The sequence below is a fragment of the Pinus tabuliformis genome, chromosome J, assembly GCF_031772625.1.
Source record: "Pinus tabuliformis cultivar Carrire ecotype Pingquan chromosome J, CPIR1, whole genome shotgun sequence".
Taxonomy (NCBI): Eukaryota; Viridiplantae; Streptophyta; class Pinopsida; order Pinales; family Pinaceae; genus Pinus; species Pinus tabuliformis.
In genome coordinates, this window is record NC_142295.1 from 861,634,296 (window position 1) to 861,652,033 (window position 17,738).

The following is a 17,738-nucleotide window of genomic DNA, read 5'->3' on the forward strand; positions in this document are numbered from 1 at the left end:
AGTTTTTCAGGCAGAAAGTCCGATTTCTTTAGGCGGTATCTCCTAGCACAGAAATCAAGGTATTTGCAGTGGTTTGACCTGTGTTGACCGTAGGGTTGACTGTGCGTTGACCGAATTGTTCAGGACTGTTTTGGGCTTATTTAGACTGTCTTTGGAGGCCGAGTTGATTGGGTTTGACCGAGCTCATTTGGAGGAGTTTTTATGCTGGTTTGACCAACGTTGACTTTCTGGTTAGGGCATCCTGTTGACTGCAGTTTGACTGGACTGTTTTAGAGTGATTAGGCAAGTAAATTTTGTATGATGTACTCTTTCTCTTTGCTGAACTTTTGAAGAATAATAAGAAGATTTGATCAAAGGGTTTTCCCCACAATGGTGTTTTTCCCTGGAATCCGCTAAGTATTGTGTCCTCTTGTCTTGGCTTCTTTTCTACTTATTGTTTATGTTCTATCTGCATTTACTATCAATGTTAATGTGTTTGCTAATTAGGAAATTGATATTGGGCTAATAAGAAAATTGAAGTAAATTGCTCTAAAGCATAGAACATACCATTGTTGTCTAAAATTAACATGGTATTGAAGCTGAGGTGAAGACAAAACCCAAGCAAGAGTGAGAAAAGCAATCACTGAGATTTGTTGGTCAAGGACAAGATTCAATGGCCTCCTCATCTTACTTCAAATCTAATGACAAGTTCAATGATAAGTATGATTATCATGCATGGAAGATGTCTCTTGACTTGACTTTGGAAGAGCATGATGCTATGGACTATGTGTAGGGAAATATTGCTGAACTAGCTGTCACTAAGACAAAGTACAAGAAAGGTGAAGTCAAAGCTAAGAAGATCATCAGGGATTCTATTCATAAGCATTTAGTTGCTTACGTCTCCGATTTGGGCACATCTAAGGAAATGTATGACAAGTTGGTTAGCATGTTTAAAGCTAGCAATGCAAACCAAGTTCTCTTCCTCATGAACAAGTTGAAGGACATAAAGAAGGGAAGAGGAGAAGATATCCAATCCTACTTCATGAGGATCACCAAAGCAAAAAAATGATCTTTTATCAATTGGAGAAGTTATTGTTGACAGGGAGCTCACTCTCATTGCCCTTGGAGGTCTCCCTCGTGAATGGGATGTGTTCAACACTACTATCCTCAACAATAACCAGATTCCAGGTTTTATTGAATTGTTGACTAGATGTAATCAAGAAGAAACAAGGATGGTAGAGAGAGACATGCCTTCAAATAGGAATGATCCTACTGCATTCTCCGCTCATGCTAAGAAGAAGAACAATGCAGGTTCAAAGTAGCAGTGTCAAGGAAGACCGTGATTCAAAGATGGAAGAAAGGGTAGATGCTTCATTTGTAACGAGTTTGGCCACTATGCTAGGGAGTGTCCTAATAAAAGGGATACACCTTGGGATGATGACAACAACAACCACAACAATTTTAGCGGCAACAACAATCAAAGGAATGGAAGGTTCAACAACAAAGGAAAAAGGAATGCTCCCGCTACTCAACATGGAAATGGTCGACCTCCCAAAAGATCAAGAAACTCCAGGTATGATGAATCTAATGTTGTAGATAACAAGCAAAAATAATTTTATCTTATATCTGCCCTCTCTACTGCATCTCCTCCGGATACTTTGGGAAATTGGTTGATTGATAGTGGTGCCTCAAGGCACTTCACTGGGTATAAGGAAGCTCTTTCAAATTTGATAGAAAAGGATACGAATTTGAAAATCATTCTTGGAGACAATGCCACCTACCCAGTGAAAGGAGTTGGGAATGTTACTCTTCAATTGAATCAAGGGAACACCATTCATCTACAAGAATTACTATATGTACACGATCTAAAGAACTTGGTATCTATCTCAGCAATGGAGGACAAAGGATTCAAGGTGGCATTCATTGATGGAAAGGTACGTGTTTGGAAAAGAAATTTCAAAGAAGCATTTACTCTTGGATTCAAGGTTGACAACCTATATCAAGTTGGAGGAAGTCCATTGGGAGCTATGTCTTGTGACACATCTCTTCAATCCAAATTATGGCACCGAAGGTTTGCTCATCTTCATTATAAAGCCCTACCCGATGCAAGGAAGATGGTGATAGGTATGCCCGAATTTAAAGTAGAACATGAAGGTGTTTGTCAGGGATGTGCCGAAGGAAAACATACAAGGGGACCATTCCCCTCAAGTGATAGCAAGACTATCGATATTTTGCAATTGGTTCATTCTGATCTATCTGGTATGTTGCTCGTGACATCTTTGGGAGGATATTTATATTATGCTATATTTGTGGATGGCTTCTCTCGCAAAACTTGGATTTATTTCTTGAAGAAGAAGGACAAAGTGTTCACATGGTTCCGCTCTTTCAAAGCTTTGGTCGAAAATCAAATAGGGAAGAAGATCAAAATATTGAGGATCGATAATGGAACCGAATATGAACCAAATGAGTTCAATGACTATTGTAGAGAAGCTAGTATTAAGAGGTAGACTACTACCGCATATACTCCTGAGCAAAATGGAGTTGCTGAATGAAAGAATCGTTCTATTATAGAAGCCACCCATGCTATGCTTCATGATCAATGCCTTTCGAAGTTCCTATGCCCTCATCAAGCATTGGACTCCAAGACTTCGAAAGAAGTTTTCAATGGTAAGAAACTTGATATTTCTCACTTTAGAATTTTTGGCAGCCCCATGTATTTTCATGTGCCGAAAGAAAAGAGAAGCAAATTGGATGCTTGTAGGAAGAAAGAAACATTTGTGGGCTACATTGAAACTTCAAAGGCATATAAAATCTATGTGCCTGGTCAAAGAGAAGTGGAAATAAGTCATGATCTCTCATTCGATGAAGATGCTGCCCTTGGGAAGATTAGGAACCTTCCTATTGCAGGGAAGGACAAAGAAGAAGATACAGGAAAGCAGGGAGAATCGAAGGATGAGCGGATGCCCGATGCTGAAGAACCGATGGATCCCATTGATCCACCTCCCCATGAGCCTCAAAAAGGAGACCCTCATGGCTTAGGGACACTCTTGAAGATGCCGAGATACATATTGCACCAAGGGGGACATTTCGTGAAAGTAAGAAGTCAATTAGGTACCAAGGGTACTTAGCTGCCATGAGCACCATTGTTCAAATTGAGCCTTGCACATTCAAAGAAGTTGTGAAGCACCGTTTGGAAGGATTAAGGCTTATTTAGAATGTGTTTGACCTTGAAATATACTGCTGCCATAAAATACTTCAGAAATTAAAATTAGGACAATGATGAAATTAGAGGGCTAGAGAGCAAACCAAGGGGCCTTATGGCCTTGTAGATGGCTAGGGAGGTTTCCAATGGACTTGAGAACCTGCAACCACCAAGTTAGCTCTAAATAATTGCTGCAAAACCAAATGTTAGAGATGAAAATAAAATCAATGACTGAATAATGGCTGGATTAGGGTTAGGGTTTAGGGAAAAACTCCAAAATAGGGCTAGAGGAGGCAAACAAGGGTAGAAAAGCGGGAGAAGAGGCCTTAGAAGACCACAACAAGGGGATGGAAGCCCTTTAGGGCTGACGTCAAGCCTAGAAAGGTTGATGCTGGGGCTGAAAAAAGCCCTAGAAGGGCTAGCGGCCAAGGGAACAACCCTAAAAGTGCTGCAACTATGGCTTAAAGGGGGGCCAAGGGGCAAAAGAGGCTCCCTAAGTCACCTGACACGGGGATTCGGGATTCATAGGATTTGGGGATTTGAGTGTCGGATTCGGACACGTTGACCCTCCGGAACAGGACATGTAGGATTCGTTATATATTATTTTATTATATATATATATATATATATTAAAAATTAGATATTTCTTACACAAATTCTAATTAATGATACAAATTCATTGATTTCAAACATAGATCTTCATCTATAGCATGCATAGTACATACAAAATTCAAATACATGTCAGTGGTCACATAAATCATGATTCATAATTCATAAATGAAAGACAACTTACAACTACAAGATAGTAAGATAAAGACACTGACAACTGTAGTTTTCTCATTAAGTCATCAAATCAAAATGTGTTACATAGTTAGTGCTGGTGCAATGCCAATAGCAAATAGAAATAGAAAATATAAAACAACTACAGGTATACAAGCCTCAAGGCAATAGGTAGTCATCAATCCTTAGAGTCATCATTAGAATTAGCATCAATGTCCTCATCATCATGGTCACCACTGCTCTCCTCTGCATCCTCCTCCTCCCCTGTATCCATAGTCGCCTCTGCATCTGCTGGTGTGGAGGATGACCCCTCTAAGTCATCAAATCTAACATGCTCTAGCACTGGATCATTGAGATCCATGTTGGCCAATGCCAACTCAACACTGCTGTCCAGACCCATATCATCAGGAAAGACATCCCACATCTTTGTCTTTCCCCTCAACCACTCTTCCCTCTGCCTGTAAATAAGATGAAGGTTGGTGTGCACATACACCATTGTCTCTGCCCTGGACTGCTCAAGCCTGCTCTTCTTCACAATATACAAATTCCCATATGTGCTCCAATTCCTCTCGCAATAAGAGGATGAAGTCACCTGAGAGAGGAGCCTCATGGCTAACTGCTAAAGAGGAGGGCTTGTTGCCCCATGATTTGCCCACCAAGAATAGGGCTTCTAATCACATCATATCCTGCAAATCGACCAGTGCTAGTGGAAAACTCTGCAAAGGCATCCTCCACTTCATCAAGCAATGCACTATCCTGAAAAACCCGCTTAAATGCCTCTTTCCTCCCCTGTGAGATTTCACCATCCATGTGAGGAGGGAATCTGCGGGAAGGTCCACCATTCAGCGACTCATGGCTGTAGTATTTTGGGTTCAGTGAGTGAGCCAAACAATGTAAAGGTGTACAATTCTTGTCCCATCTGCTGACAAGAGTATCCTGTATAGTGTCATAGAAGGCCTCTGGTGATGTCTCATACTTGAGGCATTCACTCTGTAGACTAATGCTCCTCACAGACTCAATCATGGAATCCCATCCTTCATAAACCTATCCTAGGATGGGTTTGTCTGTATCTGCAAATCGAAGCAAAGAAATGATAGGGTCCATGATCCGAATAATTAGATCTACCCTCTCCCACCAAGCATCATCTAGCATTGTGTCCTTCACTCTTTTAGAGGCTACCTGATCTGTCTTTCTCCAAAAAGACCAAAACTCAGAAATAACCATGGACCCAAGAGCGGTCTTGACCTCCCTCAACCTCTTCAACATCATGAATGAAGAGGCAAACCATGTATCAACAATCTTCAACAATGATAGATTGGTGTACTCCTTGTAGATAGTGAGGGCATTTGTATGATTTTGCACAAAGTTACGGATATGTCGTGCATCCTCAATAATGTTACCAATCCAAAGCACATCAGAAGCAATGGATTTCAGTGCTAAGTTCAATGAATGGACAATGCAAGGTGTCCAAAACACTTGTGGATATTTAGCTTCCACAATCATGCCAGCAGCGTTGCAAACAGGTGCATTATCTGTAATGATTTGCACACAAGAATCAACACCTACATCTTCAATAACTTTAATAAATAACTCACCAATAAATTGTGCATCCTTGTATTCTCCAAGTGTATCCACTTCTTTCAAGAAAACTGGACCATTCAAGGAAGACACCATGAAGTTGATGATTGGGTGTCGTGCTAGATCTGTCCATCCATCAGAAACAATGCTAATCCCAGATGTTGGCCATGATGCTACAATACGCTCAAACATTTTTTGCACCTCTTTTTTTGCCTTCGTCAACAATGTGGTTTTAAGCTTCTCTGAACCAGGCGGCACATACCATGATGGAGACCTGTGAGTTAGAGCTCAACACATCTCAATAAATAAAGGTGAGCGTGCAACATTAAATGATATGAAGTTTTGATAGAAAAGAAGGCAATGGTGAGATCAAGCTCTTCCCGTTTCTCCTTTAAAAAATCTTATCCATTGGACCAAGTGTTATTGCTCTTCTTTTTGCTGCTTGTCCCCCAATAGAACTCTCAAATGGAAATTTGGTGGTGCCTTTCCTCAAAAATGGAAGGGGGTCTTCATTCTTGGTTTTTCTTGATTTTGCAGCCACATTTTCCATACCAAGAGTGGACTCCTTTTCCATTTCTTTCCTCTTTTGTAAAGGAACAGCTTTACAAGCTCCAATCCCACAACCCGGTAAAGCCAACAAATGGCCTTTCACACGGAAATATGTGCTTTTGAAAGCAATGTGACAAAAGTTGCATCTCCATTCCACATTGCCTCCTCCCTTCCCCTTGGTGCTTGTCCCATCCTCTCTTGTGACATATTTCCACAAGGGATATTTCTCAATGTTGTCTTTAGCTCCTCCTCTTCCCTCAACATTACTTGCAACAGACTCTGATGATATTTGGGGAGGAGGGGCATCTCCAATGGAGACATTCTTCCCCTTCCTTTGCCCCCTAACTGCTACCTTTGATTGAGCCATGAATATTGTAAAAAAAATGAACAAAACATGCACAAATTTGTAAACAAAATATCATATACAAACTGCTGTAATAGAATAAGAAATGCAAAAAAATGGAGCTGAAATGCACTTACCTGGTGCTTGAATCTCCTTGCCGAACGCTCTAATCCCTTAGCTCCTTGCCCATAGTTCAAACTATGCAAAATGAAATGAGAAATAAGGTGAATGATAAAAAGAACAACGTGCTTTTTAACCCGCGGAAGTCATTTTCTTGGAATACGAATCCCAGAATCTGGATTCGATGTGCTCATCGAATCCTGTTCTCGGATTCGAATTCATGGCGAATTGTATCCAATTCGCAGGATTCAGATTTGACAGGTGGTTTGGACGAATCCGGTTACTTAGGAGGCTCCCCAAGCCCACGACAAGGGGAGAGAGGGAGGCCAAGGCCCTTGGAGGCCTACGACTAGGTCAAGGAAGGGGGCCAAGGCCTTTAAAGGCTACAACCAAGGGAAAGAGGAGGGCCAAGGGCCTTATGTGGCCACTAGGGAAAAAATGAAGGACGACTAGGCCTTGGAGCCTATTTTTTTTTGAAACCCTGCAATAAAAAATTCTTCCACAAATCCACTGCAAAAAGGTTGAACGACTTTTTCTTCAGGCTGGACGTTGAGCTTGGAGCCTAGATTTTGCCTTCCTAGGTCTAGATCTGCCTCAAAACCCCAACCAAAATTTTCTTTAGCAACTTGAAGTTCACCTGTACAAATGAATCAAAGAATGCCAAACCCCAAATATATATAAAAAATTATAAAACCCCAAGTGCTGCAAAAAAATGGGTTACAAATAATTTACAGATTATTTACAAGTATACAATATTTACAATTTTTTTTTTTGGAGAAATAATTTTAGATAAATAACAATGGATGAGCAAATTTCCAAGAATAAACGTTGGCCGTAAACCTTCTGCAAAATCAATTACCATAAAGAAATCTTAGAGCCCAAAGATAGTCAGCTTTTCCCCATAGTCTGGTAACTTGGAGACAAAGGGCTAGCTTACCTATAAATTTGTATAGTATTCTCAAGAAAATTATTAGATCATATGGTGAATTAGATCTCCTAATATAGCATGCACCAGTAGAATGTTCTTACCACCGACAAATGAAATAACAATTATTTAGCAATATTCAGCTCAATATCGATCATACATAGCTAACACATACCACAATCAATGGAAGAAAAACACTATGAACTGAACCCCAAAGTCTTTCTTTTTTGATACAAAATGTTCCCTAGCAGAGCAACAACTCAATGCCAACGTTCAAGAATTTCATCATCCAAAAATATCCAATAGAAGCAAAATGACTTCTTTATATAGAAAATCCCCTTCAAGTGGAAAATAACGTCTAGTTGGCTTGATCCTTGTCAAAATAATCTTGACCATTGAAAGTGACTTGATGATCTTTTAATCTCCATCATCGAATTTTTGAGTTTGAGGAAAAGTTCGAATTTTTCCTAAAACCCTTTTAATCAGTCCAAAAATAAATATTTTGGATTAATTTCCTCAAAAATTTGACTTTGACTTAACCACCAAGGTCCAAGGGCTCAAATTTTCTTAAAATATCTATTTTTCCCTTGGTGGAAGACCTCCAAAAATTGACTTTCCTTTGACCCACAAATTTTTTGATTATTTTCCACTTGGAGAGAAATTAATCTCTCTATAATTATTTTTTAATTCAAAATTAATTAATTTTTTGGCTTAGGATTTTTATTTAATTTAGTCAAAAAAATTAATTAATTGACACTAGAGGGGATTAATTATTTTTCCACCCTCAAATATTTTAGCACTAATTTTTTATTATTATTTCAAATCATTACAATATCAACCCTTGAAAGGGGAAAACACATTTAGACTCATACCCTCCACAATTTACCCAATTTTGCGACTCAATATGATCTAGTATAAACCAAGTGTCTTTGTGATAAAATAATTTAGCCAAATGTGCTTAAATTAATCCCAAACACACTTTTACAAAAGACTCAATATAACACTAGGACTCACCTAAGACCTTGTCAAGAAATTCCACCCTAGCTTTGGGGCTTAAGCTGGAAGAAAAACTTTGTTGATTATCCGTGCTTACAAACACACATAATTTCGTAACGTTAAAAAACTTCTTAGGATGAAATCCGTTGCCAACATCAGAGACTTACCTAGGTGTTGTTACATATTTAAATGGTCATGCTAGCATCATTTACAATATAACTTGCAAAAATTGGGTTTACAGCGATATAAATGTGTTAACTGATGACTTTGAACTTTGAAAAAATTTCTTCACATCTTTGTACTCTGCTTCCTTGGACTGTTGACAAGGTGTGGTCAACAATACCCATGGTACCTACCTTGGTTTTTTGATTTTCTTGGGGCTGGGGGTATTGGGGGTTGGGGGAGGTGTTTAGGGGTGTGACCAGGGATGCTTTTCATCCTCTCAAGAGATCAGGGGATGTACCGATGTCCCCCATTTTAAGAGATTGCTGCAGGATGTTCTGAGGATAGCCCTATTTCACATGAGATTTCCCAAGCAGTGGGCACATCCCTGGCTGACCCCTGCAATGAGGACATTGAGGGTTGCCACAAATGTCCCCCTGTTCTTGGGATGTAGAGGATGCATCCTGGATGCCACAGAGCAATTCTGTGGAATGTATGATGTCGTTATCATGTTGTATTGATTATTGTAATTTGATGAACAAATGGCGATCTATACCACTTGAATCTAGTTCATGTTGTGGCAATTCCTTTGTGTCTATATATCCCTATTTCTCAGGATTGTTTTATTTTATTTAGTGCCCACATTTATGTTTTAGATGGAATGTGCAAGGTACTTTTGAATATTAATAGCCTTTAAAGGTCAGTTTAATTACTGATGCATTAGAAATATATGATATAGAATATATAAAATTGCCAGGTAATGGATAGTCTTCTACAAGTTTTGGCAAGTGTGAGGAGAAAAAGGATGATTATTCAGCATCTCTTGTAAAGAATTTATGCTTTAAGACCAATTTTGAAGGAGTTAAAATCTTTTTGTATTAATGATAGAGATGTGTCTAGGAGCACCTCAGTGAACTATGAACAGTCTTCTGCAAGTTTGTGACTGTGAGCAGAAAATGGTTAGTCAGTGTCTCTTCTAAATATTTCCCGAGGCTTTGAGGATTAATTTTGAAGGAGGTAGATCGTCTTTGTATTAATGAAAGAAGGAACTTAGACATGCATATATTTAAACATGTCTAGGAGCACCTTCGTGAACTTACGAAAGAAATCATAAATGCACATTGCATGATAAGGTACTCTTAAAACATGTTTGAAACATGGACTGAAGATATACAAGTCAAATACTGTGCATATGTTAAGTTTGTCACGTGCACAAAAAGTTTACTTTCTATTAGGAAGATGATGATATTGTGTCAGTAATGAAAATAGACACTCAGGATTATCAGAATCTGAGATTTTAACAAAATACATTGAATTGTAGATGATGCTGAACGTTATTCTATTGAACTTCTTGAGTGCAGAAGAAAATGTGTAAATTTTGCTTAGAACAAAACCATTTGGCTGTTATGCATTCTATTTATCAAACGGACAAAGCAATGGCATACCTAGAAAAAAAACACTTTCTGCAAGGGAAAGCAAATCGGCAATTGACATATAAGGTGGTTCTTGGAAGTTATTCAAATCTTATTGATCCCCTAATGACTTACTGTTGGCTACCCCATTTGGCATTATGTTTGGGAAGCCAAAAGATTCTAAGAAAATTTCAAGGGAAGGGGCAGTTTCAGGAGGAAATACTATTATGCTTGGAAGTTGTGAATGGGAGCAAATATCCAAAAGCCTGGAATTGTTCAAGTTGAAAATTTGGAAAAAAAAAATGTTAAACTTTAACACGCGACCAAATATAATGCATGGTTGAAATAGAGAGTAGTAATGGTGATTTGCACAAAAAAATGTTAAAACCTTGACACTGAATGTAAACCAACTAATGGTAAATTGTAGAGAGTGAGTATTTTGCTGGCTTGAAATATACTCCCTGTGCATGTACATTGTTGTGATCTCAAAAATGGATTTTTATTTTATTCTTTTGCATATTGAGATTCAGTTAATTAAACCCTTGATTTTGCAAATGAGTATTCTTGTCAATGACAAGTTTCTTATACTGATCTTTGCAGGCAATGGAGCGAGTAAGATCTTTGGAAACCAGCATCTTTGGAAAGAAACCTAGTGACTTTATGCAAATATTTAAGGTACACGTTACAACCATGTTAAACAATGCTAATTATATCAAAACAGGGGTAAAAACTTGTCTGGAATCAAATTTGAGCAATGCCTCCAAACTTTGCTTAATTTATTCATATGTGGGAATTACAAATATTTCGGGGTTGATTTAGCATCACTTGCGTCCTGGTGTTGCACTTTTAAGTGATTTTATGATCCTATTGTATATCTAGATGTTGTTATCCTTATGTTATGACTATAAGTTAACAAAATGCAAAGAAAATGTTAAAATTTCATGTTTCCTTGGGCAATTCAAAGGTAGAAATATTGCATGCTGACATGCTTGACTTCACATGGATAATTCACAACATAGAATGTGTTATACTTTGTTCCCATGTTACATTGCATGTTTGGGAATGGGAGATGGGCAAAATGGGTTTCTTGGACAGATGGAAGGTAGTCCCAAATTTATAGGGGATAGGGGGAAGAGGGAACAGGTTTCAAGGATTGATGGTGTTCAAATTTAACCTCATGACAACAGATCTGTACTTTAGAACCTTACCCTGTAATGGAATTGAAAAACTTATGAAACACCTATCAAAACTTGGGACTTGAAAAAATGAAACACTGTAAGGAAGCTTCAAGAATGTAGACACTGTTGTATAGAGGTTAAATCATTACAGCTATAAACAAATGATATATCTAAGAAAAGAGAAGTTTAAAAAAATCAGATCTGAAGGCTAAATCAGTGCAATGCCAATCCAGCTGTAAATAGAAATCAAATCTGGAAAAATTTGATCAGTATACTGAATAAGCACCTGCAATCACATATCTTTCTGCTGCAACAGAAGAATATTACATAAACCAAAATCAACTTCTCAGAAGCTCATAATGAAAATCACTTTGACTAGAACACCCTAGCTATCACCTCACAGCACTTTTCAGTCTAGCTAACATACATAGAAGTCATTCACCCTTCGTTCCCCTTTATGGTAAGAAGAGGGGTTACAAGTAAAAATCGTAGACTAGGCCCATTTAAGAGAATGAGTCCACAAGCAAAACGCTCCACCTTGACAAGGTTCTCTTTAACCCTAACCAATTAATGCACCTTACATGTATTAAGGGTAGCTGGTTACATGACAACTCGTGCGAAGCAGGTTTCTCCAATTAACTAACTCAAGTAGTGCACCCCAGATGTGCCAAGGTAGGTACATTTCCACTCGTGCCAAATACCCACTCCATATATTTTAATGCAACAATTTCAGTAGTGCACCCCACATGTGCCAAGGTGGGTACATGCCCACATGTGCCATACATCCACTTGACATATTTTAATGGCACAACACATATTTTTGTGCAACAACTTAAGTAGTGCACTGTCCTAGTGTTGATGATGATGGCTCGAACAAGTGCTTCTGCATAGGCTAGATGTCAAGCACACAGAAGATGTCCAAAAAGCTTCTTTAGATTATTGCTCATGTTCGGTAAAGTGACTTTTATGATCTCTTTTCTAAATCAAACTTAGGAAAAGCACATTGATTAATTGATTAATTAATGTTGACTATTGGACTAAGGTTTTTTAATGAGAAATAAATTAGATCTAATCTCTACAGTTGATATTAAGTGAGGCTTAGGATCTAATCCTAGCCACTAATCACTTAGGAGATCTAGCTCAATAAGAAATTATAAAAGAAGCCTAAGGTAGAGTTGGAAGATGCATCGATTTCATTGGGAGAGCGGATTTCTCAAGAGTTAGAGATTCAAGATCGAAGATAAAGAAAAGTGTGCGCAACAAGGAGATTCCATTGAGAAGGATTTGGAGGAGGCTGAGATCTTGGAGAGAAAGATTGAGATTTGAGAGGCAGTTGAGACTCCCAGCCAGAGGCTTGCACAAGGGGGCCATACAGCCTAGGTGAAGGGCGAGTTTCTTCCAATGCGCAGGCGGTTATATAGGACTAGGAGAAAAGAAGCCTATTTATAGGTTGGAGAAGCCAAGTTTCTAGGGGTTGAATCTTTCAGGAGGCCGAGATTTCTAAGTGGTAAAAAATTTCAAGTTCTGTTTTGCTGTATTTTGTGCAGTTTCTGAGGGTCATTTTCCCTATTAAGGGAAGCCCTTAATTTTCCTGTGGAATAAAAAGTGAAGGAGAATTTAGAGGGAGCCCTTAATTTTCCCAAGGAATAAAAAGTGAAGGAGAATTTGGAGGGTGAAATTTTGCTGTGTTTGTGACTGATTTTCTATTTAAATTTCCGCTGCAAATTATTTAAGTTAAACTACCAGTGTATTTTTATTCAACTGTTTTTTAGAAAAATAATTTACTGGGTTAATATATTTTTTGGGCATAAACTAATTTGCTAGGAATTTAAATTAGATCCGGTATTGAAAAATTAACGTGGCTATCAAAACAATTAACTCTAAGAAGGGTTACAATAGAATAATTATTTTCCAACAGTTATATTTTTTTGGGTCGAATGTATGGTTTGGAGGTTGCAAGGATGGCTGCAATTGGGCCAAGGTTTGAACTTTGAAGACCAGTTGGAGGGTGCATCCAACTACAGTCCTTGGAAGGAGAGGTTAGCATTGATGTTAGTGGAGAATGGGATATGGGAGTTTGCATATTAGTAACTCATCCCTCATGTTGATGCTACAGAATTATTTTATTTGTAGGTCAAGCACCCATTGAGTGCTTCTAGGGCTTTGTCATAAAGTCTAGGAGTCAATTAAGCCATTGTAATATATAAGACCCCTTTGGGCAACCTGTATTATGTAAAAGAAATTTATTTGAGTCATAAAAGACCCTCCAAGATAAGTCAACCTAGTCGGCCTACATGAAAGATCAAGTCGGCCTCATGGAGGCAATTCATACCCTTGGAAATCCTATATATAAGAGGCATTCAACATCATTTGAAGGATACACAGAACACATATGAAGAAGCAAAAGAAGAAGTTCAATCTTAACAAGAAGTCCTAAGGAAAGCGAAGTTCAAGAAGGATGCTAGAAGTCGAAGTTTTTGGGTCTCTCTCTCTCTCTCTCATGTACAACAAAATTCTGAAGTTGTTGGGATAGAAGTTGCCGGGGTCGAAGTTGCTAGGGTCGAAGTTGCTAGAAAAGTTGCTAGAAGGTCGAAGTTTGTTGCTGTAAGCTGTGTAATGAAAGTTCATGAAGAAGGAAGTTGACTTGGTCTTGGAGGGTTCTTTGTCAAGGGTCATAGGTCTTGGAATTCGTCATCTGAACATTCTGTAAGAAGAAAAGAATTCTTGTGGGTTTTCCTCTCAGGAAGAGAGGTTTTGGCCCTAGCTGCAACCTACATTTTGTGTCCTTTTGTCTCATTGATCTTCATTGTTTGATAATTGTTTGATGATAGAAAACACAGTAATAATCAAGTGAAAGAAGAAGTCGACAACAAGAATACCAAGTTAAGTAAAAGAACATCACAATTAGTTAGCAAAGTAAGAGAAATCACCTAATGTAGCTGCCCCTAGATTTCACAACATGGCATCAGAGCTAAGGTGACTACAAGAAGAAGGAAAAGGTAGCTTGAAGAAGGATACACGAGGACTGAGCTCAAGGACTATCATCAAAAGGAACAAACTATGAAGCATCAAGGGCATCAAGCATCAAGGAGGACCATCCATCACATCTTAAGGATCACATCATCACAAGAAGAAGAAACCCTCAAAGACCTACCTCCATTTAAAGGACTCCACATTTAAATCATCATTTGAAGCCTCTACATTCTACATTATATATCTAAAGGAAGCAAGAAGAAGCATTTCCATCATCTTCAAAGAAATCAAGGTGATCTCCCTCTCATTGAACAAAGGATCACATTTCAAGCATACTTGAAGGAAAACATCTTCATCAAAAAGGCACATTTGTCAACATCATCAAGAAGGATCAAGTTGAAGACATCATTAAGGAGCATCTTCACTTGACAAGTAAGTATTTTATATTTTTATGTCTCAATCTACAAACACTTCATTATGCAAGGAGAACAATAAATTGGTTGGGACCTTGAACTACCTTGCATGGAAGAAGAGAATTGATCCAATTCTCATGGAGAATGAAGTTATTGAATATGTAAAGGGCTCCATAACCAAACCATCTCAAGAGCAAGCTCAAGCATTGTCAAAGTGCATGAAAGGAGAGATAAGGGCACAAAGAATTCTCATAGAGTCAACCAAGGATTCTCTCATCCCGTATGTTGCAAAGTTGAAGACAACAAAGGAGACCTATGAAAAATTGGTGGAGCTATTTTCTGTGAGCACTGTAGGTGAAACCATATCTTTTAGAATTGAGCTATATAAGATGAAAATATCCAGGGAAGAAGGGATAACCTCATATTTCATGAAGGTATTTGGAATTAGAGAACAACTATAAGAACTTGGAGAAGTGACGTCTGATCGTGAGATGACCACCATTGTGCTTAATGCAGTACCTGATGAATGGGGCAACTTTGTGTCAAGTATCTATGGAAAAAGGAAGCCACTTCATTCAATGAACTTTGGTTATTATGCAAGATTGAAGAAACTAGGTTAAAGGCAAAGAGTGATATTGGATCAAGTGAACAAACTTAAGGATATGCAACTATGGCTAAGGGAAGTTTGGAAAGTTTGATCCTTGGAAAAATAAGCTTGACATGTCAAAGAGTCAATGCTATGGATGTAATGAATATGGGCACTTCAAGAGGAATTGTACTAAACTCAAGAAGGACAACAAGAAAAGAAAAGAAAGAAATGAAGGCCATGTCACCGCATAAGTAGAAGAACCTGAAAAGAAGAAGACAAAGAAGGAGCAAGTGAAAGACCTCTACTATGACTGAGATAACCTCCTACACTTAGTTTTTTTCAAGTTTATAAAAGATAGTTGTCATGATGGAATGCAATTCAAGTATGATAGATGCATTATGTAAGAGATTGAGATGACATCAACATAAAGACATGGAAGGATAGCCGAAATAGAAGTTTATAAGGTTGTAGTAGTCATCTGACATGATAGATGGACAATAGCTCATTGCATCTTCATTGTAAGCGTAGAAGGAAAATCAAAGTAAACAATTTATATGGTTGGAATAAGTCATCTAGAAAGTCTAAAGAATAGGTCTTCATACATCATCATCATTAAGAAGAAGCATTTGCGGAATGACTATCATCAAGATCCTCCATTGGAATCCTTGTTAGAACGTCCACCTCTACTTAGAAGAAGCAAGTGTTTCACAGATAGTCTACATTCCACCTTGTGTGGGATCCACATATTAAAAGGATCATGGTATGATGAGAAAGATGTGTAGCATGTTAAGTTGGTTGAAGTACTTTCATCTTCAAGCAAGGTAAAGAAGCTGCTAGAAGGAAGTCTAGATGACCACAAGAAGGAAGAGGTATATATGTATTTGATAGATAAAGTCATGTCATTATATAGTTACAGGTAGAATGGTTGAATGCTCTATCTCATGAGCATGATTGAAGAAGAAGGGACTCTTCCTTATGAATGATACATGAAGGTATGAATACAATGTACCTTGAACTCTTCTACATGATGACATGATATGAACTCATAATGAAAAATGAGGTGGTTGGCAACCATGGTTCCTATGATAAAGGAACTTTGTATGAAAGACCCTAGGGAAGCAATATGTGAAGAAAAATGAAATAAGAGTTTGTGGGAAGATGCACCTATGAGATAAGATAATGAATGAACATATGATATTGACTAGAAGCATTAGCTATGACATCTCCATGAAGAAGGTATGTCGGCCCTGATATGTGTGCTCGAAAAAGAGAACCTTGGTAATGTATGTTTTCGAGATGGATTCATACATGTGTAGGATGTTGATGTTAGAAGATGATGTCATGACGAAAGGCCATCATAAAAAGGTAACTTTGATTTTTGAGAAATCATCTGGTTGGGTTGAAACAGGGCTACCGAAAGAGAGTTGTAGATGTCACCTACAACTAGTACTCATGAGAATGGATGAAAGATCTTGAAAGAAACATGACTTGGTAGAGGTAGATGTATGAAGGAAAGCCAAATGTGAACTATAAGATCACTTTCTGATGAAGAGAAGGATGACATGACTATTGGTTCAACACTATGATTTGTTGAAGAGAAAGTGATGTAGAAGATCGCTGATGCCCTACGAAGAAGTTGAAGTTCATGATATGATGCTGAAAGGAGGAGCCCTACAAGCAACTAATAGTACCATGATCTCCACTGAAGAGAAGATAGTTGTTGTTGGTAACAAGTCCCTAGGTAAGAGGGAGCTTGGGTATATTCCTTTTATAGGAATGATTAAATCCTCCTTGGTTGAGAGGACGTGATGAATATGGTTTTCTACTTCATGTGTCATGCACTAGACCAGAACTATCAGCTGTAAGTCTTAGTGAAGACCATGACGGAGAGACAGACACATCATTCTTGTCTTCATATTACAAAGAAAGAATGGAGGATTTGGTAAACATTTGAATTCCGATACTCTTTGAGGATGTGGTAGGGCATCCAATAGGTAAGAGTAGTCAAAGAGGAAATTCCTTGAGGATGTGTTAACCCTGTTGAGAATTCCAAAGGGTGACAATTACATGATTTCTCTTATTATGACATTATCTTGTGAAGTTTTTCATTATTATTATTTATTCATTTGAATTGTATTTTTCTTATCATCAAGATTAATGGCAAGCAACAAATAGAAGAGAACACAAGATGTAGGCACGCTACCAGGGCAAAACCCCACTCCTGGGGAAAACCTAGTCAAAATTTGTCCTGTAGTAGATTCTAGATGAGACGACCAAGATCCTTACAATCTAGACCAAAGACATCCTGCATCAAGTCATTAAGTCATCCTCCATCAAGTCCTTATCATTGTGATAGCAACGAAACCATCTCACTGTGAGACCTTGTCACTTTGGTAGCACCGAAACCTTCTTCACTGCACCTAGACCTTGTCATTGTAGCAACATATTCACTCTGATAGAGCTTGTCATTGTAGCACCGAGACCATCTTGTAATAGCACGAAACTGTGGTAGCATCGAAACACCAAACTGTGGTTACTG

At 38.2% G+C, this 17,738-nt stretch overlaps 1 protein-coding gene across 1 annotated transcript in view; it reads left to right on the forward strand.

Annotated features, from left to right (window-relative positions):
* SNX1 (sorting nexin 1) overlaps window positions 1–17,738 on the forward strand; it is a 153,463-nt gene that overhangs the window by 108,798 nt on the left and 26,927 nt on the right. Inside the window, exon 5 of the mRNA XM_089378626.1 lies at window positions 10,647–10,721. Within this exon, the coding sequence (XP_089234752.1) occupies window positions 10,647–10,721 (75 nt within the window). The remainder of the gene's footprint in view (window positions 1–10,646; window positions 10,722–17,738) is intronic.